The sequence below is a fragment of the Mya arenaria genome, chromosome 3 (genome assembly GCF_026914265.1).
Source record: "Mya arenaria isolate MELC-2E11 chromosome 3, ASM2691426v1".
In the NCBI taxonomy this organism is placed as follows: Eukaryota; Metazoa; Mollusca; class Bivalvia; order Myida; family Myidae; genus Mya; species Mya arenaria.
The window spans coordinates 44,354,703-44,380,003 of record NC_069124.1 but is presented as its reverse complement, the minus strand read 5'-3'; the positions used below and the strand labels follow the sequence as shown (position 1 = coordinate 44,380,003).

The window sequence follows — 25,301 nt, the reverse complement described above, 5'->3', positions numbered from 1 at the left end:
TAGTCTACTCAAAAGTCCGTTGTTATCAAACAAATGCAAAAAATGCATAATTGAGCAGCATTTAGGAAAATGTATTTCGGATTTCTGTCTTTTACTATCTCTAAGTTATGAGAAACATAACAGCAACTGATACGCCCTGCCTAATCTGGACGCTGATTGGTCAGTTGGGTTATGGCCAAGGTTGACTGACAGGCCGCATGATGTTAATTGTTCATTGTTGTAACTCAATTAAAATCAAAACAACTAAATGGGGTAATGGGGTAATAGAAACTTGAAAAACTCATTTTTAATGTGAGATATACCCAACTCAAATACATTAGAAAACTTATCTGTAACTCTGAATTATCACATTCTTGCAAACACTCAAACTATATGTATATTTATTTATAAAAAAACAACTTTTATACATTTATATAAAGCATACAAGATACACAATTCAGGATACCATTTGCAAAAACATACTTTCTTCTGCATAGTTAAATTGACAATTTTATTATATGCTTTCTGGTGGTTTAAAGAGGTTTATCAGTGAAATATAAATAATATATACTTGATATTTTTCTCTGTTTTGAAATTTTCGCCCACTCTCACTTTTAAATCAAAGTCAATACGCAGAGGGCTGTGACGCAATTTTAACGATGTAATTTCTAAAATGACGTTGTGTTTGCATACAATTTGACACGATTTTCTGAAAAACTACAATAAACTGTCCTTTTAAATTCCTTTAAGGCATATAATAAAAAAAATTGCTTGTTTCAGTGTAAGATCACAATATATCTCACCTCGACAGCACAACAATAGTATATTTCACTCATGAATTATAGCTTTTCGTGCTCACTAGGTGAAATTTATTACTATCATACACTAAAACAAAACAATTATCATCAATATATTTCAATATTATCATGTATGTTGATTAATATGTACAAAATAGGGCCATCTTATCAATGTACTTATCTTATGATAGCCGCTTTCAAATTAATATTTTTGATTAGTTATAATATTTATATCAAAACCTAAGTGCTTTGTAGGTCAGTTTAGGCAAAGTTTATATATCTTGTAATCAGAACTTATAGTTTGATTTGTGACACTCACTAAATATTTTTTAAATTGAAATTGGTTGTCCGGTAAGCGCAGTTGTTTGCACACTCACTTCTCAACTAGGCGACCCGGGTTTGATTCCAATGTCTAGGCGCATGTGAGTTGGTTTGTGGTCACCAAGCTGGACAAGTGGGTTTTCAGGTACTCCAGTTTCCTCCACAAAACAAGACCAAACTCTTGCATAGCATCGTGCAAACAAGAGTGATCAATATAATGTTGTAATAACTGTAAAATATAACCTAAACTGATATTCATATTCTGACGATATTTTGGCGTACATAAGATGGCCCGAATATGCATGAATACAAATACCTTTACATAAGCAAATGTTCATTCATTCATTTATTTCAATATATCCTCTGCGTGGGAGATTAGAACACAATGTAATATATATAAGCATGTTTAAATATGTCAGTAGAAAAAGTTAATTCATGCAAGAATTAGCATGAGAGTAATACATACATGTATACAATGGGTTCAAGTCAAACACAATATTTATGACAAACTAACAGCAATTGTATGATCATACAATATAGACATAATCATCTTACGCAATATATGCACAAATGCCACTGTTTCAGTATTATTTAAACACTATCGAAAGTATTGTATACATTGAACGCATCTTGTACATAACGAAAACTGAGCTTGCATAACAGCAATTGATTATAGTCTTCATTTTGTATGTACTTGCTCCCTAAAACAAAATCTCTGAAAATTGTCAAATCTTTTTTAGCTAAGTCGGATCCGACATGTTGACCAAATACCATGTTTATATTACAATAAGAACTATCGCGTACAGCTGCTGTACACGCACAAGCAAACACGATATGCTCGGTTTTGTTAAAGAACACGCGTTTGCAAATTAAGCAGACGGAGTGCAGTAAAGAGGGCTTGTCTAGCCACAAGTTAGCAATAAAATGCGCAAGTTTTAAGTCCGAGCGATTATTTGCGGACTGCCACACAACACATGGCTTAATTTGTTTATGGAGATTTTTGAATAGTAAAAAATCCCTGTCACTAATAAGTCTTTCGCGCCATAAAGTAAGTTCTGTCTGTTTCACGGTTTTATGAATAGAGCTTTTCCCCTTAAGAGACAACCTCTTACATTCCCCCCAGATATTTTTAAACCTTTTTTTTGAAAAGTTTAGAAATGGGACCCAAAGGAAGAAAATGCAGTCTTGGTTTGTTTGAGACTGTTAACTAACAGCAATGGTTAATACAATTTTGTCATCACTGCTCTTGACAGTGGCTATATGTATGCTATTCACCAAATTAAGTCATATGACCATTCAATGCTTACAAAGGACAAAGAAAACAAAACACTTAGGAAGAATGTTGCATCTTCAAACTTAAGGTTTAATTACCTTAAGTAAGATCAGGTCATGCTCAATTAACTTAAAGTTATATCAGGTCATCGTCAAGTAACCTAAAGTTATACCAGGTCATCGTCAAGTAACCTAAAGTTATATTAGGTCATCCTTAAGTAACTTAAAGTTATATCAGGTTATCCTCAAGTAACCTAAAGTTATATCAGGTCATCCTCAAGTAACCTTAAATTATATCATGTCATCCTCAAGTAACCTAAAGTTATATCAAGTAAGCTTCAATTAATGTAAACATATTTTAGATCAGTTTCAACTAGCTTACAGTTTTATCAGATCAGCTTTAAGTAACCTTAAGCTATATCAGGTCAGCTTCAAGTAACCTTAAGTTAATCAGGTGAGCTGCAAGTAACTTTAAGTTAATCAGGTCAGCTTCAAGTAACTTAGAGTTATATGAGGTCAGCTTCAAGTAACCTTAAGTTAATCAGGTGAGCTGCAAGTAACTTTAAGTTAATCAGGTCAGCTGCAAGTAACTTTAAGTTAATCAGGTCAGCTTCAAGTAACTTAGAGTTATATGAGGTCAGCTTCAAGTAACCTTAAGTTAATCAGGTGAGCTGCAAGTAACTTTAAGTTAATCAGGTCAGCTTCAAGTAACTTAGAGTTATATGAGGTCAGCTTCAAGTAACCTTAAGTTAATCAGGTGAGCTGCAAGTAACTTTAAGTTAATCAGGTCAGCTGCAAGTAACTTTAAGTTAATCAGGTCAGCTTCAAGTAACTTAGAGTTATATGAGGTCAGCTTCAAGTAACCTTAAGTTAATCAGGTGAGCTGCAAGTAACTTTAAGTTAATCAGGTCAGCTGCAAGTAACTTTAAGTTAATCAGGTCAGCTTCAAGTAACTTAGAGTTATATGAGGTCAGCTTCAAGTAACCTTAAGTTAATCAGGTCACCTGCAAGTAACTTTAAGTTAATCAGGTCAGCTTCAAGTAACTTAGAGTTATATGAGGTCAGCTTCAAGTAACCTTAAGTTAATCAGGTGAGCTGCAAGTAACTTTAAGTTAATCAGGTCAGCTGCAAGTAACTTTAAGTTATATCAGGTCAGCTACAAGTAAATCATTTGTTATACCAGCTACCATGAGCTGCTGTGACCTTGTGGAAAACCACACCACAAGTGGATTGTGGATTTTATTGCCACTGACTAATGTTCTTAACTTTCTGTTTCCTTCTGTGTCAATTTGCAGTACAGAGTTGGACTTAAGTGCACAGGCGAACACATGCCCATGTTCACTTACACATAAACTGACAGGAAATATTAGTTCTTGATCCTGGCAAGTTGCTAATTTTGTTCCATGATTATTAATGGTTATCACCTTATGGTTTGTTGAGTCAGTTAGGTAAACTCTTTGTCCATCGTTGCTAGCGTGGATTCCGTTCAATGTGTTTGCAAGCCCTAATGCCTGATAGACTATTTTGATAAATTCCCCTTTTTTGCTATACAAGTAAACAGACGATTCTGAACCAACATACACATAGTCATTGCGAAAGCTTACAGCATTGCAGTAGTGTGCCACTGTAAACTTGCTGATATATCTTGTGTCAAAATCGTTATATTTGTCAATTGTTATAAAATGAACTTCATGTTTCTTTTTAGCATCATCTACTGCCAGTGCAACTTCATTTCCACCTACAATGCACATATTTTCAGTGTGTTGTGGAAGATTTAGAGTAGTGACTATTTTAAACTCCCTGTTTAAAACTTTCATTTTATCATTGGCACAGTCGGCCAGCACTATTTCCCCTGTCTGTAGCTCACAAATACCTTTAATACAGCATGCTTTCTCATCTTTTGTCCTCAAATTGTGGATGTGTGTCGCTTTGGTTGTGAACGCATAGTTTGGATCATAGCATTTTCTTGCAGTGGTACTGTTTGTTTCTGTTTTCGTGTCATGGACAAATTGTTCTGGTTTTGAATCACATTCATCAAAGCTTGGAGTGGAAACTACTTTGCCTACACTTTTTAAACTGTCAAAAAGATTGTCTAAATCTTTCTCAATCTTGAATGAAAGTTTATACTCTGGTATCTTTGACATTTTGTTCAGGCTTATTTCTGCATCTTTTACCTGTTCTTGACACCTTCTATAGCCAATGTAAGACATCCTTTCATCATCCGATTGAGAATAGCCCAGTGTTTTAATCAACTTGTCATGCATTTCTGTACATTGTGTAACATCCTCTTGAAGCTTTCCTACAAATATGTCCTTTCGAGTGTCCATTTCTTCACCAATGTCAATTTCCAGCTCTTGAAGGGATGCTAAGAACTTTTCTCTAATGGTTTGAATATCTTGGACCAGGTTTTTATCTGAATCTTGTAGAGCTTTCTTGTTGCTAAGCCTTTTCTTTTTCATTGTAATAAGTTCGGTGTTAATTGCTTTAACCCTTTGAGTCAGGTCTTTTAATTGGTCTGTATTTTTGACTCCTTTTGCTAAATCATCAATGAGTCTAATGCTGCGACACATTCTGTAAATGGAACCAACAACATGAAATTTATTTATAACGAATGAGTTCACATGTTATGTAACTACATTCATATTTGCCTGCATGAAATGGAATGGGGAAAAAAATAGCAAAGAGAATTTAATACTATGTAAACAAACATTAATACTCATTCATGAAGAAAAATCAATAGAAAAGTCTTACAAAAGTAAATTTAACAATGTTCAAGAAAATAACTCGAGCTGTGTACATTAACTGAGATTAATTCAGTCGTTTTTCAAATAGTACTGTCAGGACTCAAGAGGGCGGGACATATTCAGAAAATCAGGGTGGGTGGGGGGTCTGTCTGTTCAGCATGAACTTTTCAGAGGTGCAATTCCATAAATGAACAAAAAATTGTGATTGAATACGCTGTTTTTATACTTCTACCAGAAAATCAAAAGTTAAAGGAGTACTGATATGGCATTAAAGGGGTAGTAGTTGGGAGGGGGGGATTTGTAAATAAACTGTGATTGAATAATACGTTGATTTTATGCAGATGAACATATATGGTTACCTGTGAGAAAGGGAAACACAGAGAGAGCAGCAAAGCTCATCATGGTCCTCACACACCATCTTCACACTCTCCTCCGGGTGTTTTTCACACTTTTCCAGACTGGTTTCACACTTTTTCCCCACCCACTTTGCGACATCAGAGCGTCCAAGCAGGTCATGCTTCTTGAAGAGTTTATTGTGCAGTTTTATGCACTTGTTGCAGAGGTAGTTTTCACATTCCTTGCAAGAAAACTGAGCCTCTGTATTAACATTGTCTTCTTCACATGATGAGCAGCAAAAATCGTAAATTTGATCCGATGAAAGTACATGTTCACCACCAGTCGCCATTTTTACAGTGAATTCAAGTTTAGCTTATTTGTATTTTTGTTAACTTGAGTTATCAGGATATCACTTGAAAGTCCCTGTTTTAAACTCATTTTAAAACCTTTGATCAATATCTTTTCATAACTTATGATTTTTATATTTTATTATTATGTTCATTTATATTAGAATCAAGTGGTTTATGAATTTTTATATCAATATTATCTATGGTTAAATAAAGGCAAGATTATTCTTATCAATTATCCACAAAGCAGAGTGGAAAACTAGTGAAGGTCAAGTGCCGTATTACAACATATACATAGCTGATTAGAGGGGCATAATATAGGTTGATGCGAACAATTATTTTTTTCAGTTTTAGTGCATTATTGTGTTAAATTTATTTTACTTAATTTTCAAAACAAAAATGCATATAATTTGTGTACATGATTACATGTGAAAATTTAATGGTGATGAAACTGGTGTCAACATGGTGACTAACATGCGAAATGGGACTAAATTGGTGACTTACTGATGTGAAAATGATAGCAAATTGCTGTTTTTTTAGGGAAAATTGAAGTTTTATGTCGCCTTTAAAGCAAACTGAGGCAGACCTTACTTAAAGCAATAATGTCCTGTCACTTTTTCTGAAATGTTGGTCGGATCCATCGTTGTATGGCCCTTGATTAATTGAGAAAAAAAGACATGTATTGGGTTCTTCTTTAATGTTTCTCTTGTTTGAAGAATTTTCTTTTTATCAGTTCTATAAAACATGTACTGGTATGCTTAATTTTACACACTACTTTATTTTGATTGTTAATACCCCCATCACACTAGAAGAAGACCATGAGGACCGCACTAAGTCTTCTCAATTTCGACAATCGCAGCGAGGACGCGGTCATATTTGTAAAAAATGCTTTACTCAAGTTCATACTATGTCCTGACTGTGTCCCTGCTAGGCATTTACTGCGTCTCACAAGTTCCACATACGTTCTTACTGCACGCATCTTCACACGCGCACCAGGACCAATGAGTTCTTAATATGCGTGCACCATGTCCAATACGTTCTTACTATGACCAGGAAGATTACACCACTTGCTAACCAAGTGCTTATCATGTCCTCATTACATTCTTATGACTTTAATTTATTTGTAAATGTGATCAAGATGGAATTAGTGTTCTATTTATAACTGGCCTATTTTTTATTCATATATAGTGTTGGTATAAAATGAAGTTATAGGAGAGTTATCCCGTATTTAGGTATAATACATGTTCATGTCACTGTTCAGAACCTGACAGGACGTGGTGGAAACTGATACAAACGTGTCTAAGACGTGTTAAGCTCCGAAAGAACGTATTACCAACCGAATGTGGTCTTCTACAAGGTGGCACGAATGTACCATAGTCGTAGTAAAAGTGTGGAGAGGTTGTGAGAACTCCATTGACATAGCAAGAACGCAATGACAACCTAGAGACAACACAATGAGAACGCCATTCAATATTTTCCACGCTTGCACTATGTCAATCAAGTTCCTACTAGGTTTTAGTTATGCTGTCACTACATCCAAGCTGTCCTTAAAACGTTTTTATTAAGATCTTACTACGTCATGATTCGACCAGGTCCTCACATTTTTTTTTTAATATGTTCAAAGTATGCTCATGTCCATACCAAGTCCATACCAAGTCCTTCTCGGTGTCTACTGCGTTTCTTCTATGTTAACCAATTAAGTTCTGACTTTGTCCTGCCAGGTTTTTGAGGACATAGTGGGAACCTGGCCTTGTGTGATGGGGGCATTATAAGCTAAGTGTATCTAAAGTGTTTTAGGAAATGTATGTACATGTAGTTGAAGTTACTTCTTTCATCATTTGAAACAGTTCGTGTTCTTCCTTGTACACTTATTATACCGGTGTTCTATAGTTTAGGATTAACCTTAAAATCAGATTTGGTCAGAATGCATATGGGAATAATAACTGTTCGATAACCAGCCATATCAGCCATATTCCTTGATAGTTATTGCCGTTTAATAATAGAAATAACCAAAAACATTCGGAGCTCCTCGGCCATTTTTATCAAAAACAACCTCGGATGTATTTGGACGGTTTACATACTCGGTACATTTAAGTCATCTGCAAGTAGATCGCGTAGTAATTTTATTTAGCAGTTAAACTTTATGACTTAACTCTTGGGAATCTTAATTGTGTTTGCAATAATACACTTCACTGGCAATCAATTTAAACTAAGATCAATAAATACAACTCTAAAACACTACATTTCATTATTGATATAATTCAAAAATTTACGAACTACTTCAACTGATGTACAGGCATAGTACATCCGAGGTTGTTTTCGATAAAAATGGCAGAGGAGCTCCGAATGAACCAAAAAATCAGTCTTGTCCGATCAATAACTTTAGAAGCCTGAAATTCTCCAATCATCACCAAATTTGGTCAGAATGTGTATAGACAGATAATAATTATCTCGGTCAGGTCAAAGCAGCAGCCAATTCGCCGCAGTCTAGAGTTATGACCCTTGATCAATTTAGACTCACCAAGCTTATTTTTTAAATTTATGCTTTCAATCAACAGGTTTCCTAAAGTTCCAGAATAATCCTGAAATCAGGTTTGAGAGCTTTTAACTGCAAACTATAATATTGCACAGTTCTAAAGATTGTTTTTTGCTCAAACATTTGCATCAGAAACAGTAGGAAGTACTTTGAAATGAATGAAAATGACTGTGGAAATAATCTAAAATGGTGTCTAAGCCTCTTTCCCCTGCTTAAAAATAAATGGGAGTAAATCTCTAGTACTCTAACAGACCTCTGGCTATTTCAGGATTTTTTTGGATGAATACATAAATAAGTATATAAGATAAATATGATTTATTGCTCAAAATAGGCATGCATAGTAGAAAAATATAGTAATTATCAAAGTAACAGATAAAGGGTGAATTTGCGTCAATTTGCAATTAAAATCATGCAATTGTTTTAAAAATCGATGAGTAGCAAAATGCATTAGAAATTGGCAGAATACGGAATAAATTTTAAAGGGACGCGTAATGAATTAATTTGAGAATTGGAAACTCATTTTGTCCTAATTTAGGGAACTCGATTCAGTCGATTTATTTCACTCAGTTAAAATAGATCATTTTCTAGAAGCAAGCAAGGAAATATTCGAACACCTAAGACTGAAGACACTGTCTGTTGATTAAGTGTAATACAATGCTATAGGATTACAGACGGATGCAGGCGGAAACTCGTGTGCTCATAAAAAATTATGCCAGCTTTCCATGTCGTCTTAAATGTGTTTGTTTTGAAAATCTAGTTTATCTTGTAATGTTAACTATACGCGTTACAACTTTAAATAGTCAATTTCACTTATTTTTAATTATTAAGTTGTTACGAGTTATTGTTTTCAATCGCACTTCTTAAAGACAATTGACACCACGCCGATAGCAATAAGTCCATGCCTACAGTGTCACGTGACCTCTTTGTGAGGGCCCTCCGTCAAGTACCCAGAAACAGACAATAATAATACAAAAGTTATACATGACAATCAGATATAAAATGCATGGAACATGGTAAAACATAGCAATATAAGCAAGTACAACATTAAATAAGTTCATTATTATTAATTTCATGCAATGTATGATTCAGGTAGAAATAATGTCTAAATATTAAAATGATATTTCTCAATAAAATCGGAATTTGGTTACAGTAGAATAACAGTCTCTATTTTAAAACTCAGATTTAGGGAAACAAAACATGTATTAATTTCCTTTCCGAAAGTCAACAAAAATGACTTTTGTTCAGATCCATCGTCAAAACCCAATGGATTTCGCTGTTTTCTTCCTTTCTCCATTAAGGCCACACCAAATTGATGTTTCTTTCTGCGGATTTACCGCTCCTATTTTTTGGAAGATGTAAACAAAAAAAAAATTGATTTTTTTTGTGCGCCTACTCCTATATTTTAATTAATTAATTTAAACCAGATTTTTTTGTGGTAATATTTTTTTAAAGGTTGAAAAAATAATCAAGTATAATTTTTCTATGCTAGTTTAAGTGTTTTTTGTAAAGGGAAGTAACAGATACTTTTTGTGACCTTTAGTTACGGTACTTATCAGATATTTTATCAATTTGAATAAAAAATGTTACTCAAATCAACTAAGTTGTCTTTTTCACTAATATGTCCAAACATACTTCAAAGCAAAATTAATGTATATGCTTCGGAGTAAAAACTTTACGCACAAGAAGGTGACAAATTTTAAAATAAAAAATAAATCGCAAGATATCATCAATATGATACAATAATACTCATAATGATATTTCTGTTTTAAGATTAACCGAAAATATACATATATTATCAGGGCTTCTAAAAATTTGGAACCTAAATCGGTCCGGACCACTGCTAGGCAACAACCCCCCTCCCCCCAAAAAATGGTCCCCACCGCCCACAAAATGACTGGTTCCAAAGTCTGATTCCATATTATATAGAAATGTCCTAAGAATTATGTCACACGCGATGTACATTTTCGCGATGTGTATTCTGTCAATATTTTTTCACGATGTGGCAATTCGTAAGAGGGCTTAAAAACCATCATAGCCGAATTAGATAGTAATTGATACAAACTTATATTCAAATGAGATTCTCATCGAATTCTGCAGTGCTTCTAACAAGAAAAGCTGCAATCGTAACTAATTGCGGCTGGCGTTAAGTAGTCAGACGACAAAAACTGAAACAGTTTTGTGATTTATTTGCTTAATCCTACTACAGTGGATCAACATTCATTCGATAATCTTTAATATACATATTTATCTATATTCATAATCGGGGCCTCTAGCTATAATTTTCATATCGACAACAAATTTTTCATTACATTTTATAAAAATGACGTAAGCGGCGCACTCAGCTTTCAGACTCTGTAGTTAATCAAGCGCGTCGCTGTTGATATCCTATAGAATAAGGGCAGGACTCGTTTAATTAATTCGGACATAAGCAGTTTGCTATGTGAAAATATGGACCAATTTTTACACTTTAATGGATAGCTGCAAGCACATAATTAACACATAATTTGTTTAATTGTGTCTTCTGCGACCTACCACTACACGTGATTGAACCAATTGGAAGCGTCTGCCCAATTAACAGATATCGGGTGTTCAGCATAGTGGAAAAAGCAGCCGGTTGGTCTGATGGAAACAAGGACACTTGTATTGGGGGTAATTTTGAATGTGTGAATGACCCAAGAAGGTTTGTGTATTACAATTTCTACATATCTTACTGACTTTAGTCATTTTGGACCGAAATTATAAAACAAATGAAAAAAATCATTCTAAATTGCCGGTTTTTAGAAGCCCTGTATATTTAATGTTCATTTACATTAAGACATTTTGAGGGTTGAATAGTCTACTCAAAAGTCCGTTGTTATCAAACAAATACAAAAAATGCATAATTGAGCAGCATTTAGGAAAATGTATTTCGGATTTCTGTCTTTTACTATCTGTAAGTTATGAGAAACATAACAGCAACTGATACGCCCTGCCTAATCTGGACGCTGATTGGTCAGTTGGGTTATGGCCAAGGTTGACTGACAGGCCGCATCATGTTTATTGTTCATTGTTGTAACTCAATTAAAATCAAAACAACTAAATGGGGTAATGGGGTAATAGAAACTTGAAAAACTCATTTATAATGTGAGATATACCCAACTCAAATACATTAGAAAACTTATCTGTAACTCTGAATTATCACATTCTTGCAAACACTCAAACTATATGTATATTTATTTATAAAAAAACAACTTTTATACATTTATATAAAGCATACAAGATACACAATTCAGGATACCATTTGCAAAAACATACTTTCTTCTGCATAGTTAAATGGACAATTTTATTATATGCTTTCTGGTGGTTTAAAGTCAGGTTTATCAGTGAAATATAAATGATATATACTTGATATTTTTCACTGTTTTGAAATTTTTGCCCACTCTCACTTTTTAAGTCAACACGCAGAGGGCTGTGACGCAATTTCAATGATGACATTTCAGAAGTGACGTTGTGTTTGCATACAATTTGACAGGATTTTCTGAAAAACTACAATAAACTGTCTTTTTAAATTTCTTTAAGGCATATAATAAAAAGAAAAATTGCTTGTTTCAGTATAAGATCGCAATATATCTCACCTTGTGAACACAAAAAGTGTATATTTCACTCTTGGTTATGCCACTCTTGAAAAACAGCTTTTGGTGCTCACTCGGTGAAATATATTGCTATCTCGCATTAAAACAAAACAATAATCATCAATATATTTGAATAGTATCACGTATGGTAATTAGTATGTACAATTTAGGGCCATCTTATATTTATATCAAAACCAAAGTGCTTTGTAGGTCAGTTTAGGCAAAGTTTATTTTATCTTTTAATCACTTTTAGTTTAATTTGCGACACTCACTAAATATTAATTAATCTGAAATTGGTTGTTCGGTAAATGCACTCACTTATCTCACCTAGGTGACCCGGGTTTAATTCTAATGCCTGAGCGCATGTGAGTTTAGTTTATGGTCACTAGTGGGTTTTCAGGTACTCAGGTTTCCCCCACAACACATTTAGATCACACTCTTGCATAGCATCATGCCAATGAGAGTGATTAATATAATGTTGTAATAACTTGTTTCACAATGGTTGTAAAATATAACCTTAACTGAAATTCATATTCTGATAATATTTTGGCATACACTCGCTGTTAAGATGACTAAGCAATTGTTGGCAAATGATTTTGTACAATAATGATTAATTGCAAAAAAGAAAAAAAAAAACTGTTGATAAAAACATTTAAAATTTCACTAAGAGACCCTTAAATTCCCCCCAGATTTGTTTAAAATTTTTTTGGAAAAGTTCAGAAATGGAATCCAAAGGAAGAAAATGCAGTCTTGGTTTTTTTGAGACTGTTAACTAACAGCAATGGTAAATACAACTTTGTCTTCACCACTCTTGACAGTGGCTATAAGTATGCTGTTCACTAAATTAAGTCATATGACTATTTAATGCTTACAAAGGACAAAGAAAACAAAAAACTTAGGAAGAATGTTGCATCTTCAAACTTAAGGTTTAATTACCTTAAGTAAGATCAGGTGATCCTCAAGTAACTTAAAGTTATATCAGGTGATCCTCAAGTAACTTAAAGTTATATCAGGTGATCCTCAAGTAACTTAAAGTTACATCAGGTCATCCTCGAGTAACTTAAAGCTATATCAGGTCATCCTCGAGTAACCTAAAGCTATATCAGGTCATCCTCAATTAACTTAAAGTTATATCAGGTCATCCTCAAGTAACCTAAAGCTATATCAGGTCATCCTCGAGTAACTTAAAGCTATATCAGGTCATCCTCGAGTAACCTAAAGCTATATCAGGTCATCCTCGAGTAACTTAAAGTTATATCAGGTCATCCTCAAGTAACCTAAAGTTATATCAGGTCATCCTCAAGTAACCTAAAGTTATATCAGGTCATCCTCAAGTAACTTAAAGTTATATCAGGTCATCCTCAAGTAACCTAATGTTATATCAGGTCATCCTCAAGTAACCTAAAATTATATCAGGTCATCCTCAAGTAACCTAAAGTTATATCAGGTCATCCTCAAGTAACCTAAAGTTATATCAGGTCATCCTCAAGTAACCTAAAATTATATCAGGTCATCCTCAAGTAACCTAAAGTTATATCAGGTCATCCTAAAGTAACCTAAAGTTATATCAAGTAACCTTCAATTAATGTAAACATATTTTCAACTAGCTTACAGTTTTATCAGGTCAGCTTCAAGTAACTTTAAGTCATATGAGGCCAGCTTCAAGTAACCTTAAGTTAATCAGGTCAGCTGCAAGTAACTTTAAGTTATATCAGGTCAGCTACAAGTAAATCATTTGTTATACCAGCTACCATGAGCTGCTGTGACCTTGTGGAAAAGTACACTACAAGTGGATTGTGGATTTTATTACCACTGACTAGTGTTCTTAACTTTCTCTTTCCTTCTTTGTCAATTTGCAGTACAGAGTTGGACTGAAGTGCACAGGCGAACACATGCCCATGTTCACTTACACATAAACTGACAGGAAGTATGAGTTCTTGATCCTCACAACATGCTGATACTGTCCCAGAATTATTAATGGTTATCACCTTGTCGTTTGAAGAGTCAGTGATGTAAATTTTTTGTCCATCGTTGCTAGCGTGGATTCCATTCATTGTCATTGCAATCCCTAATGCCTGGTAGACTACTTTGATCATTTTTCCTTTTTTGCTATACATGTAAACAGACGATTCTGAACCAACGTACACGTTATCATTGTGAAAGCTTACAGCATTGCAGTAGTGTGCCACTGCAAACTTGCTGATAGATTTTGCTTTAGATTTGTGAATTGCTATAAAATGAACTTCATGTTTCTTTTTAGCATCATCTACTGCCAGTGCAACTTCATTTCCACCTACAAAGCACATATTTTCAGTGTGTTGTGGAAGATTTAGAGTAGTGACTATTTTAAACTCCCTGTTTAAAACTTTCATTTTATCATTGGTACAATCGGCCAGCACTATTTCCCCTGTCTGTAGCTCACATATGCCTTGAATACAGCATTCATTCTCATCTTTTAACCTCAAATTGTGGATGTGTGTCGCTTTGGTTTTGTACACATAGTTTGGATCATCGCGTTTTCTTGCAGTGGTACTGCTTGTTTCTGATTGCGTGTCATGGACAAATTGTTCTGGTTTTGAATCACATTCATCAAAGTCTGTATTTTTGACTCCTTTTGCTAAATCATCAATGAGTCTTATGCTGCGACACCTTCTGTAAATGGAACCAACAACATGAAATTTATTTCAAACAAATGAGTTCACCTGTTATATAAACTACATAGCTATTTGCATTCTTGAAAAGGAATGGAAAGAAAATAGCAAAGACAATTTGATACTATATTGTAAACAATCATTAACGCTACCGTTGAACCACGTTGGGTCGAACTCCCAGGGATAGGCTAAAATACCTCGAGCCTTGGAAATTTGGGCCAAGCAGTAATGCTTACATTCAGTTTAAATAAATCGGTCCTTTACATCAAGTTCGAGCCATCGAGGAATTCGAGCCAAGCGAGTTTGAGCCATCGAGGTATTCGAGCGAAGCAATTTTGAGCCATCGAGGAATTCAAGCCAAGTGAGTTCGAGCCATCGAGGAACTCGAGCCAAGTGAGTTCGAGCCATAGAGGGACTCGAGCCAAGCGAGTTTGAGCCATCGAGGAATTCGAGCCAAGCGAGTTCGAGCCATCGAGGAACTCGAGCCAAGCGAGTTTGAACCATCGAGGAATTCGAGCCAAGCAAGTTCGAGCCAACGGGGTTTGACTGTAGTTGTCATAAACAACATCAATAGTGAAAAATTCTGTGTCAAAATAAAGTCTTAAAAAAGTCAAAACAGAGAACATCAAGAATTTGAAACTGAAAGTATGAACTTCCTTGACATCAATATTGGAAGTTTTCCTCTGAAATATGGAAGTTAATGCACCTGAAACTTGAAGAACTTTTCACCTTTGTTCAAATGAATAATTAAGATACTTTGAAAATGGGGACAAAAAGTAACATTGACACCAAGTGTTGATATTCTAACCTTCCAAGCCTTCATTTTAGGAAGTTTACTCAAAAAGAAGTTTTTGTTAACCAAAGGACTCAAGTTAAAAAAAATGGCACAGTTTTAGGGAGTAACAGGGACCGAATTTAACCGTCGCGTGGGTATGGCCAGTTGTGCAACATACATTACCATCGAAAAATGTCAATGTACATAGATATTTTCAAGAGAAAAACATTGCTCAATGTAGGATTTGAGCCTATGAAACCCTGCTTGCAAGTCTGGTCCTCTACCCAACTTGACTTACCAGGCACATGGTTACTCAGACACCTTGAATGGCTAATAATGACACTCCTCCCCACTTTACATTTTGAAAGTATAATCTTAGGTGGGGAGGAGTCACAGTCACTTTCTACTAGTGATTCAAGGCTTTTGAGTAACCAGAAGCTTAGTTAGCCCAGCTGGGTATAGGACTTATATTAAAAACAAAATGTAAAGGTTTATAGTTTATTCTTATCTCAGTGCACTTGATAAACGATGTACATAATGCTCCAAAAAACAACTTGTTAATTTGGCAACTTACATGAAGTAAAACAGCCTTTACATAACTGCTAGTGGAACCCACCATTTCGCTAGTTAAAAAAAAAATGGCACTTAAGCAAAAAAAGTTAAATTTGATCCCTAGAGTAAAATACTTCAATTTAACTTTCTGAAATATTTTAGAGTCTTTAAGAAAACAACTGAGTGCAACTGAGATGCAATTTTGTATGTGGAATCCCTGTTTTTCAAGTTGTACTGTCTGGACTAAAGAGGGTGGTACCTATTCAAAATATCAGTGTGTGGGTTGCGGGTGAGCGAGGATGGTGAGTAGGGGGTTTCAGTGACTGTCCGGCATGTACTATTTTGAGATGCAGTTTCATGAATGAACAAAAATTTGTGATTGAATACACTGTTTTCATGCATTTACCAAATAAATCCAAAGTTCATAAAATGAAGGAGTACTGATATACTATTAAAGGGGTGGTTTTGGGGGAGGCGGTGGCGGGGGGATAATTTAAAAATAAACTGTGATCGAATAAGTTGATTTTATGCGGACAAACATACATGTATATAGTTACCTGTGAGATAAGGCAACACAGAGAGAGCAGCAAAGCTCGTCATGGTCCTCACACACCATCTTCACACTCTTCTCCGGGTGTTTTTCACACTTTTCCAGACATTTTTCCCCCTCCCACTTTATGACATCAAAGAGTCCGAGCACGTCATGCCTCTTGAAAATCCCATTGTGCAGTTTTATGCACTTGTTGCAGAGGTAGTTTTCACATTCCTTGCAAGAAAACTGAGCCTCTGTATTTACATTGTCTGCTTCACACGATGTGCAGGCAAAATCGTAAACTTGATCCGATGGAGGTAATGGTTCACCACCAGTCGCCATCTTTACAGAGAATTTAAGTTTAGTTCATTTGTGTTCTTGTCAACAGTTATCAGGATATCCCTTGAAAGTCTCTGTTTTAAACTCTGACTTCTGAAGGAAGTTATCCGTAGATAAAACTTAAGGTGAAAGTCAAGTTTCATATAACAGTTTCACTTGTGATTTTGTGGCTGAAATTTGCCTTAAAAGCATATAATTTCCTTTCAATTTTGGCCAAAATTTTATGAAAAATAAATACCTGTAGTTAAAAATCTGACAAAAAATTGCTCTCAGATAGAAGCATTTTTTTTTTCAAAATGCTATCACATATTAGAATCAATTATTTAAAAAATAAAGCTGCATAAATGTGAATATAAATTATATACGGCACAGCAATACATTAATATGATATAATCATATAAATAAGTAACTGCACAGTAAACATTAAAAATTCCCTTTTGATGTTAAAAAAAAACCTTTTTTAAGGGCCCTGGCGACTTCCCCCTTCAATGAGAAACGTTTTATGAATAAATGAAGCTGTTTATTTGCAGTGGCTGGAGCCACCTTTTTCAGCCAGTATTGGTCAGGTCCCATGTCTGTAATTATTTGTTTTACAGTTAATTGGTCTGGCCTTGCCCTTGAAATGAACAAATGATAATGATAGCCATATTGATACTCAATGTGACGGATCCGTGGTCTGGTTGTTACACACTTGACTGTCAATCCAGTGGTCACAGGTTCGATTCCCGGCAGCACCACTAAAACAAAATCATCTTCCGGGAGGGAAGTTAAATGGGTGTCCCGTGTGACAGTGCTGTACACTGATGCAAGTTAAAGAACCAGGGTAGCTCTAACCAGGGTTACATTCTGTGTGTGTACTCTGCTCTTAAAACCTCAAATGACTAAAATATCTTATTGGAGCACTCGCCGACAGGGAAATGCCTGAGTGCGAGTATAAATAAGCTTATATACCACCATTGGTACCCATCTATATAAAGGGGAAACAGAGTGTAACTTTATCATCTCTATTCTATCAAATGTTGCCATTTATAAGGTACATAAAATAATATTTACAAGACACATTTGTTTCACCATTGCTGATCGGCACAGACAACTATTAAGCGATATGGTCTTAATATTTTGCCATATGTTTAAAATGCTTACTATGTAAATTTTCAGATGTGGTTGAGGTGGTGCGCGATGTGTTCAGAGAGGAGCTTGAATGTCGCAGTATGGGCACCAGTGGCTTCTTAGGGCTCGATAGTGTCTCCAGCATGCACCCACCACCCGAATACAGAAGCAGAACCGAGGTATGACAATGGGACATTGTTTAATTCATAACTACTTAAAGTCAATACAGTCATACTTTTGGGCCGGAACTCACAGATACCAACGAAATTACCTCGAGCCTTGGAAAATTTGAACCAAGCCATAGGCTTACCTTCAGTTTAAAGAAATCGGTCCATTACAGTCTGTCTGAGCCAATGAGGAATCAGAAGGAAGTTGGAACCAACAGGGTGTGACTGTGATAGTATTTGTTGGTTTCCTTTTATACAACATTTAAAATGCCCATAACTCTTGCTTTAGCAATTGTTAAGTTATTCCTTTTTTATCGTCTGAAAAAAAAACAGACTAGCGTTTGATCTTGCTCCACAGCACTCTTTTTTTAATACTCTTGAATGTTAGTTTAAACTTATTGATTTCACAACGGTTTTGAAACAAGTTATTACAACATTATATTTATCACTCAGACTCTCTTGTTGTTAAAGATGCATCCTACTCCCAAATAAGATGTACCACAATAATGACAATTGTTTCAATTTACCAAAAAGGATGAATAAATATCGAAAACAATGATTCTTATGAAGGATACGTGTTTAATTAGAATGAAAGGTGCAGAAAACATGATATTTCTTATTTATGAGACAATAATTGATCATTGTAGATCTTTTGGACCCACCCGTCATTTACCTGGTCATATTTGTGCGTTTTCAGCTATTTAATACACAGTTACAAACTTATTGTCAGTAATTAATATTTTCCATAAAATGCAATATTTAGTAAGTATTTAAAGGTTTATCACTCAAAATTTGTGTTTGTTATACATGTATATGCATCGATTTTAAAAACGAGTGTCACATTAAGCGACAGTGTGGTCTTGTGTTTTGGGGGAAACGGGAGTATCCGTATGAAACCTACTTGCGCGGCTATAAACCAAACGCACATGAGCCCAGACCGGGTATCGAACCCAGGTCACCAAGGTGTGAGTGATTGCGTTAACGGGATAACCAATTTACAATGGTAAAACACAGACTTCAATTATAGTTTGGTTCACATTTTATTTGATTTGAAATGTAAACTATCTGTTTTCTTTCTGTAGATGAATGGTGGGGCGAGTGGGGGCGTGGCTACCCCTGAGGTGGAGCTAGAGGAACTAAGACAAGAAAACCTCCGACTTCAGGTATGTATCAGTGTAACAAAAAAATCCTACCTACCCTTAATTTTTACACCAGACCTTATTTTTTCATGACCTGCAAACTTTCCAACCAATTTTTTATCCTTTTATATATTACTCTTCCATTGTTTCTCGTACCTGAAAACTGCATGGATTTAATTTTGTTTAAGAATGTAAATAGGAAAAATGTCACCACAAATCATCGATTATAACCAAAACAAAATCCCAACCTACTGTTACACCAATTTTTAGTGAAGCAAGTTTATTGGCCATGGAACTCATGTACAAGAAAGGGGGATTGGTTTTCACACAGAACGGAACAGATATCTGTCTCTTTTGAACAATTGATTCTGAATGCATTATTTTCACGCAGTGTTTCAAAAAAGTTGCAGATTGTATAAATAAGGAATAAAAGCCAGCCATTTCATAGTTTTACAGTAAATTCTAAATGCACTCTGGATTTTAAACGGGCTAATATTATACATGTAGTGTATGATGAAATAGCGAAAAAAAGTGAAAATTGTTGAAAACTGAAATAAACTTGGTATCAATGTGTACAATGCATTGAAACTAACTAAATGAAGCACCACATAGTTTACAATTCATTTATTTGTCACAGTTTTTTTTCGTATCTTTCCATTAAAAAAGATTACTAGGTATCTGTCACAGTATAGTCAATGTTATCACGTGATATTACCAAGTTCAGTATATAGCTTAAATATTCCAACGCTTAAGAGTCAGCCTTTGTAGCACAGTGGATACAACACTGAACTGCAATTTTGGTGACACCGGTTCGAACCTGGTCTCCGACTCAAATGATTTTTTTTACATTTTGGTATTTTTTTTACAATTATGATATCAAAGAGTAAAACTTTTTATTAGATAATTGTCCTGAGATTTGTAACAGAAAAAAACTTTTTTTGGTGCCAATCTGGTGTATAGTCCCTTTAATAAGATAACTGTATTTTAAACAATAAAGTTATCACTAGATTAATTGGTTTCAAACACCATAAGAATTGCTATATTCAGAAGTTTTAAGTCTTTGATCTTTGATTTTATAATTTTGATAGAGGAGTATTTTATTAATAGGACTTGTTTTACCTTAAATGTCAGCATATTTTCTTTTTAAAGCACGTTTGCTGATGATATATGTATTATCATTATTAGTATCAACAGTATAAATTTAATTGGAGGTGAATAGGACAAACTTATCATACTTGATCATGATAATGTCACGATAAAAATAAAATATTTCTTCTTTTAGATGTTGTTGGAGGAGAAAGAAGAGGAGGTTCAGACCATTAGAAAGGTAATCAAATATAGATATTAACAAAAAACGATGTTACCTTACATATTATATTTCATTTTTATCTATCTTTTTTTTGAAAGACAATATGAGATATTACAATGTTATTTTTAGCTCGACCATTCAAAAAATAAGGAGAGCTATGCTACTTGACCTGGTGTAAGTGTTGGTGTCTGGTTTAGGGCAAGTTGTTATTTTCACTTATAACTCCAATACTGTTCATTCTGTTCACTTCAGGTTAAAGTTTTAGGACACATCAAGATTTTCACTAATAACTCCTATACCCTTTATTCCATGGACTTCCTACTTCACTCAATTGTTGACTGCCATCAAACAATTAGGTTACATAACTCCATGTTATCTCCAATACAAGTTATGGTCCTTGATTGACTTTGGAACTTCAGTTAATGTTTTAGGGTTAGGGCAAGCTAGTTGGGATTTTCAGTAATAACTCCTATACCCTTCATTCCATGGACTTCACACAATTGTTGACTGCCATCAAACAATTTGGTTAATCGTTAATGACTGGTTATAAGACACATCATTTTCCCTCAGAGTTTGATGTAAAAAATGCCTGCGTCTTACAAACAGTAACAAGCTTTTGACATTTTTTTCTGAGGTCGTTTTCAGGCCGAAATTTGCTCTTCAAAGAAATAAATGGTGAAAAAACTAGTTTGTTTAAGTTTATGTAGAAAAGGATGTCACTCACATTATCTCAATTGAGTTTATACGGATTAAAACGGCAGTTGAAGATTGGGATATGGTGTATCATAAAATGTTTATTATTTTAAATTTCCATTATTGTACGATTAAAATAATTAATATTATTTTTTATAAATCAATAATTAAACATGCATTTAAAGAAGCAAAGCTGTGCACTGTCGAAATATATTTTGTCAGTGGTATGATAAGGTGTGAAAAACTCGCACTGCCTGCAGTTTGACAATACCAATAGTACAAACTATTGCGATTAAATAGTCTTGTTTTTTCGCACTTTGCCACTTTCTTTATACTTTCCTGTAGGTTTTGACATTTTGAGAACAAACACGTTTAATTTGTTATGTTCTGTAACATGAAAAAATAAACAAAGAAACATATTTTGCTTTGTATTAGTATTGCATTGTTTAAAATAACCATCGCCATTTTCACAAAAATGGGTCCTATAACCCATAACATAGATTTAATAGTTTTTTCTCGAGTTTTTCACAGATTCTTTTGCCTGCATCTTATAATCAGTGATTTACAGTACGTATCTCCATATTCCCAATACAAATTATGGTCCTTGATTAAACTTTGGTTAAAGTTTGAGGGCACATCGTATCAGGTTAAAGTTTTAGGACATGTTTGGATTTTCACTTATAACTCCTATGCCCTTTCATCCCCATTTTTTTTAATGTTTTTTTAGAGAGATTTTACAAAAGGCAATAATGACTAATTTGAAACCACAGTATGTGAGTGAAGCTGAATGTAAACAAACAACTCCACAACGGAGAAATGACTGTATAAATCACAATGAATTTTTTAAAAAGGTTTGATAAATGCCAAAAGGAAATTTTTGCAACAAGTGATTAATTTATTTGTAGTGATGATCAAAGGCAAAGAAATATTACTATTTGGGAAAAGGAAGAAATGAATAATATTTCTTCCTTCCTCTTATTGTCTGAACGTCATCATAGCTGATATATTAAGCAGAATTTTTTTAAAGACTTTGGAGGAAGGTAAACCAATTTGATTGTCTCGAAAACATATTTTTCAAATAACATATTAATTGTGTCTGCAAGTGCATTACAGTATGACATGACAGTGTATCATAAGAATATGATGAATTATGATACATAAAATAATTCTTTATATTTATAGCAATACATATATGTGAATACATTTGTTCGTACTTGCGTCTAAAAATACTTTGAAATTTTGCCAACTTAGACCTGCTGAAAAAATCCCCCTGAATACTACCAAATTCCTCTGAATGTTCAGCCTTTCTGAACAAATCCCCCTGAATGGTCTCCAGAAATATGACATGTATGCCCTTGATTGTTTTCAAAAGTTTGATTAAACTCAAGAGCAACTTGGGATTTTAACTCAAATCTCAAATAAGGTTCATTCAATGGACTTCAAAATTCACACAGTAACTGTTGTTCCAGGCCATCACACAATTATGGTAGGTTACCCCATATTAATCTAAATACAATTTATGGCCCTTGATTTACTTTTTGTATTGATTGTTTTGACAGGCACATATAACATCATTAATGCATTCATTTCTTAGACAAATCAGCATATAGGGGAGCACACTGTCCTTTGACAGCACTTGTTATTTTGTGTTTTTCAACAAAAGTTGAGGTATTTTCGTTGCTTTAGTAAAGTTGTCATCAGTGCTGGTATTGTCCCAAAAAAACTTAAACAAAAATGTAAAGGATATTTAAATCAGTGCAAATAAGCTTTACTGTAAATAAACTCACATGGTTTTTTGGTTTTGTCTGTGAATTATAATCAAACATAATATTGTTGTTCTTTATATAAGAATGATATAAAGAAACTCAGCACCAGTCTTGAAGACTTTAAAGAACTGAATTTAAAAAAATCATGTGCGTTATAAAATCTTAAAATTGATGGAAATAGTGAAAAACCATGACCATTGTCTGAAGTAATCTGTAATGATGTAAAGTTGATTGATTTCACTTATAAATAAATGAAACTCAGAACTCATGTCCATTCTACAGGAGCAGCAGGAGATGCGCAGCAAGGTCCACCTGGCCGCAAAGGCCCAGAAGGTGGCCCGAGACATGGAACATGATTATGAGGAGGTCGTCCATCTTCTCGAGAGTGAAATAGCCCAGCTGAAGCTGCAGCTTAACAGACAAGTGGTATGTGGCCTTGAGGTCGGGATGTGTGAAATTTGAAATAATGTAAATATTTGCCTTTTTGTGATATTATCACTGGTATATGTCCATATAGCAATTTTTGGTTGGAGCTTGCACATAATTTACTTAAATGACTTGTGTCAGTTTTATTTCATCTGTGTTTTAAGGAAAAAAGTTTAGGTATGGCATTGCCTTGGTGTCCTTGGCTTTGGCAGCGTGCAAAATCTTGAACTTTGACCAATACTTAAGATATTCAAATGAAACTTGGTACACATGTTGCCAGAGACAATATGCACAGGTATAATATAGCAAGACCCATAGATCTTGATTTAATATTATTTTACTCAAGCCACTTTTTTACTGCAAAAACAGGAAATCTCTCCTAGCTCTGGTATCACTCCTAGGATCCCTGAGGAAATGACCCTTAGCATTATCAAACATACCCAGTATCTCTTAGGTTTCATGATAAAATGGTACCGGATTACATACTTTATTAAAGTTTAGTATTTTTAATGCTTATTACAAAATAGGAAATATCAGGAACATGGTAAAGAACATGCTATGTATTGTTTTATCAGGAGAATGACCCGGTAACACAGCGACGGTTAGCAGTGCTTACATGTCAGCTACGCAAGGCCGAAAATGAGAAAAGAACACTGAAAGTGGCCACTGAAAAGCTGCTGCAATTTGCCGAGGTTTGTAGCAGAATTCTTATAAGTTTGCGGAGGTCTGTAGCAGAATGGATATCAGTTTGCTGAGGTTTGTAGCAGAATGGATATCAGTTTGTAGCAGAATGGATATCAGTTTGCCGAGGTTTGTAGCAGAATGGATATCAGTTTGCTGAGGTTTGTAGCAGAATGGATATCAGTTTGCCAAGGTTTGTAGCAGAATGGATATCAGTTTGCCGAGGTTTGTAGCAAAATAGATATCAGTTTGCTGAGGTTTGCAGCAGAATTGATATCTGTTTTCCGCACTGTTCATAATTTATCTTGAATAGATTAATCTCAACACTGAATCCAGCTGAAATAGATTTGTCTCGTAAGGCATAAAATTGACATTGCATCATGAATTTAAATATGAACTTATTTTTATGAAAGTAAAACAGATATAAATTTCAACTAATATAAAAAAATATATACAAGCTTGTAATCACATGTATTATGAATACTATTCTGTTTTACGTTCAACCAATTTCAGTGCATACCTTTTTACCTGTGTTTGGTACTGATTTACAGAATGTCAAAGATACCCTGGGTGACTCAGCAGGTGGAGCCAAATCCCGGCCTCTGACCGGGGCTAAGTCCCCTGGTATCCTGGGTAAACACAAACCCCCTAGCACGGCTGCCAGCAAGGCCCTGGGTGGGGAGGCTCGGGATGTGATCAAGTCTGTCAGGGGGCTCATTGATGGCCAGCGTAAGTACCCATATTGCAGGAACACGATCTAATGACTTATTACTGTAGATTGGTCAATTTGTGACACAATAGTATAATCATCAGAAAGTTACAGTCATTTAGATACGTTGCTAGGTTTTATATTTGCGACATGAAGATGCTTGATTTCTTTTTAAATAAAACCCTTGAGAAATTTTGCAAAATTTTACTATCTACAATAAGCAGATACAGTATCTCTGATATTTTGAATGGTATTACTGCTGTACGCTGTCGTAGCCGTCATGACGTCATGGTAATTGTAATTGTGACTGTTGGCATTGTGTGAAACATTATGTTAGCAACATGGCCATCTCTCCAAACCTCTTTAGATATTGTTGTGTAACACCATAAAGTTATTACAACATAACGTCTTAAAGGGTAATTTATTTAAAGAAAATGTTCTTGATTTCAGCTTTGCCGTTTGGTTGGGAGGAGAACTACACAGCTGATGGAGTCAAGTACTACATCAAG

At 34.6% G+C, this 25,301-nt stretch overlaps 3 protein-coding genes across 5 annotated transcripts in view; 1 reads left to right on the top strand and 2 right to left on the bottom strand.

Annotated features, from left to right (window-relative positions):
* LOC128228000 (syntaxin-binding protein 4-like) overlaps positions 1–25,301 on the top strand; it is a 54,891-nt gene that overhangs the window by 25,245 nt on the left and 4,345 nt on the right. For both annotated transcript variants that reach the window (XM_052939010.1, XM_052939009.1), the window contains exons 11-17: positions 17,951–18,081; positions 19,152–19,232; positions 20,491–20,535; positions 23,259–23,402; positions 23,978–24,094; positions 24,635–24,812; positions 25,243–25,300. In XM_052939010.1, the coding sequence (XP_052794970.1) occupies positions 17,951–18,081; positions 19,152–19,232; positions 20,491–20,535; positions 23,259–23,402; positions 23,978–24,094; positions 24,635–24,812; positions 25,243–25,300 (754 nt within the window). The remainder of the gene's footprint in view (positions 1–17,950; positions 18,082–19,151; positions 19,233–20,490; positions 20,536–23,258; positions 23,403–23,977; positions 24,095–24,634; positions 24,813–25,242; position 25,301) is intronic.
* Positions 1,429–6,031, bottom strand: LOC128228002 (uncharacterized). 2 transcript variants are annotated; one of them, XR_008259881.1, is made up of 3 exons: positions 5,473–6,031; positions 2,870–4,940; positions 1,429–2,809 (listed from the first exon to the last, which is right to left on the bottom strand). XR_008259881.1 is itself a non-coding variant. In XM_052939012.1 (2 exons), exons 1-2 carry the CDS (start codon positions 5,796–5,798, stop codon positions 3,512–3,514), a joined length of 1,755 nt encoding a protein of 584 aa, XP_052794972.1. In that variant the 5' UTR covers positions 5,799–6,031; the 3' UTR covers positions 1,429–3,511. The 2 variants fall into 2 exon arrangements, 1 of the variants encoding a protein (XP_052794972.1); XM_052939012.1 differs by having other exon boundaries at positions 1,429–4,940.
* LOC128228003 (uncharacterized) lies at positions 11,682–16,871 on the bottom strand. The gene is made up of 2 exons (XM_052939013.1): positions 16,479–16,871; positions 11,682–14,595 (listed from the first exon to the last, which is right to left on the bottom strand). Exons 1-2 carry the CDS (start codon positions 16,793–16,795, stop codon positions 13,650–13,652), a joined length of 1,263 nt encoding a protein of 420 aa, XP_052794973.1. The 5' UTR covers positions 16,796–16,871; the 3' UTR covers positions 11,682–13,649.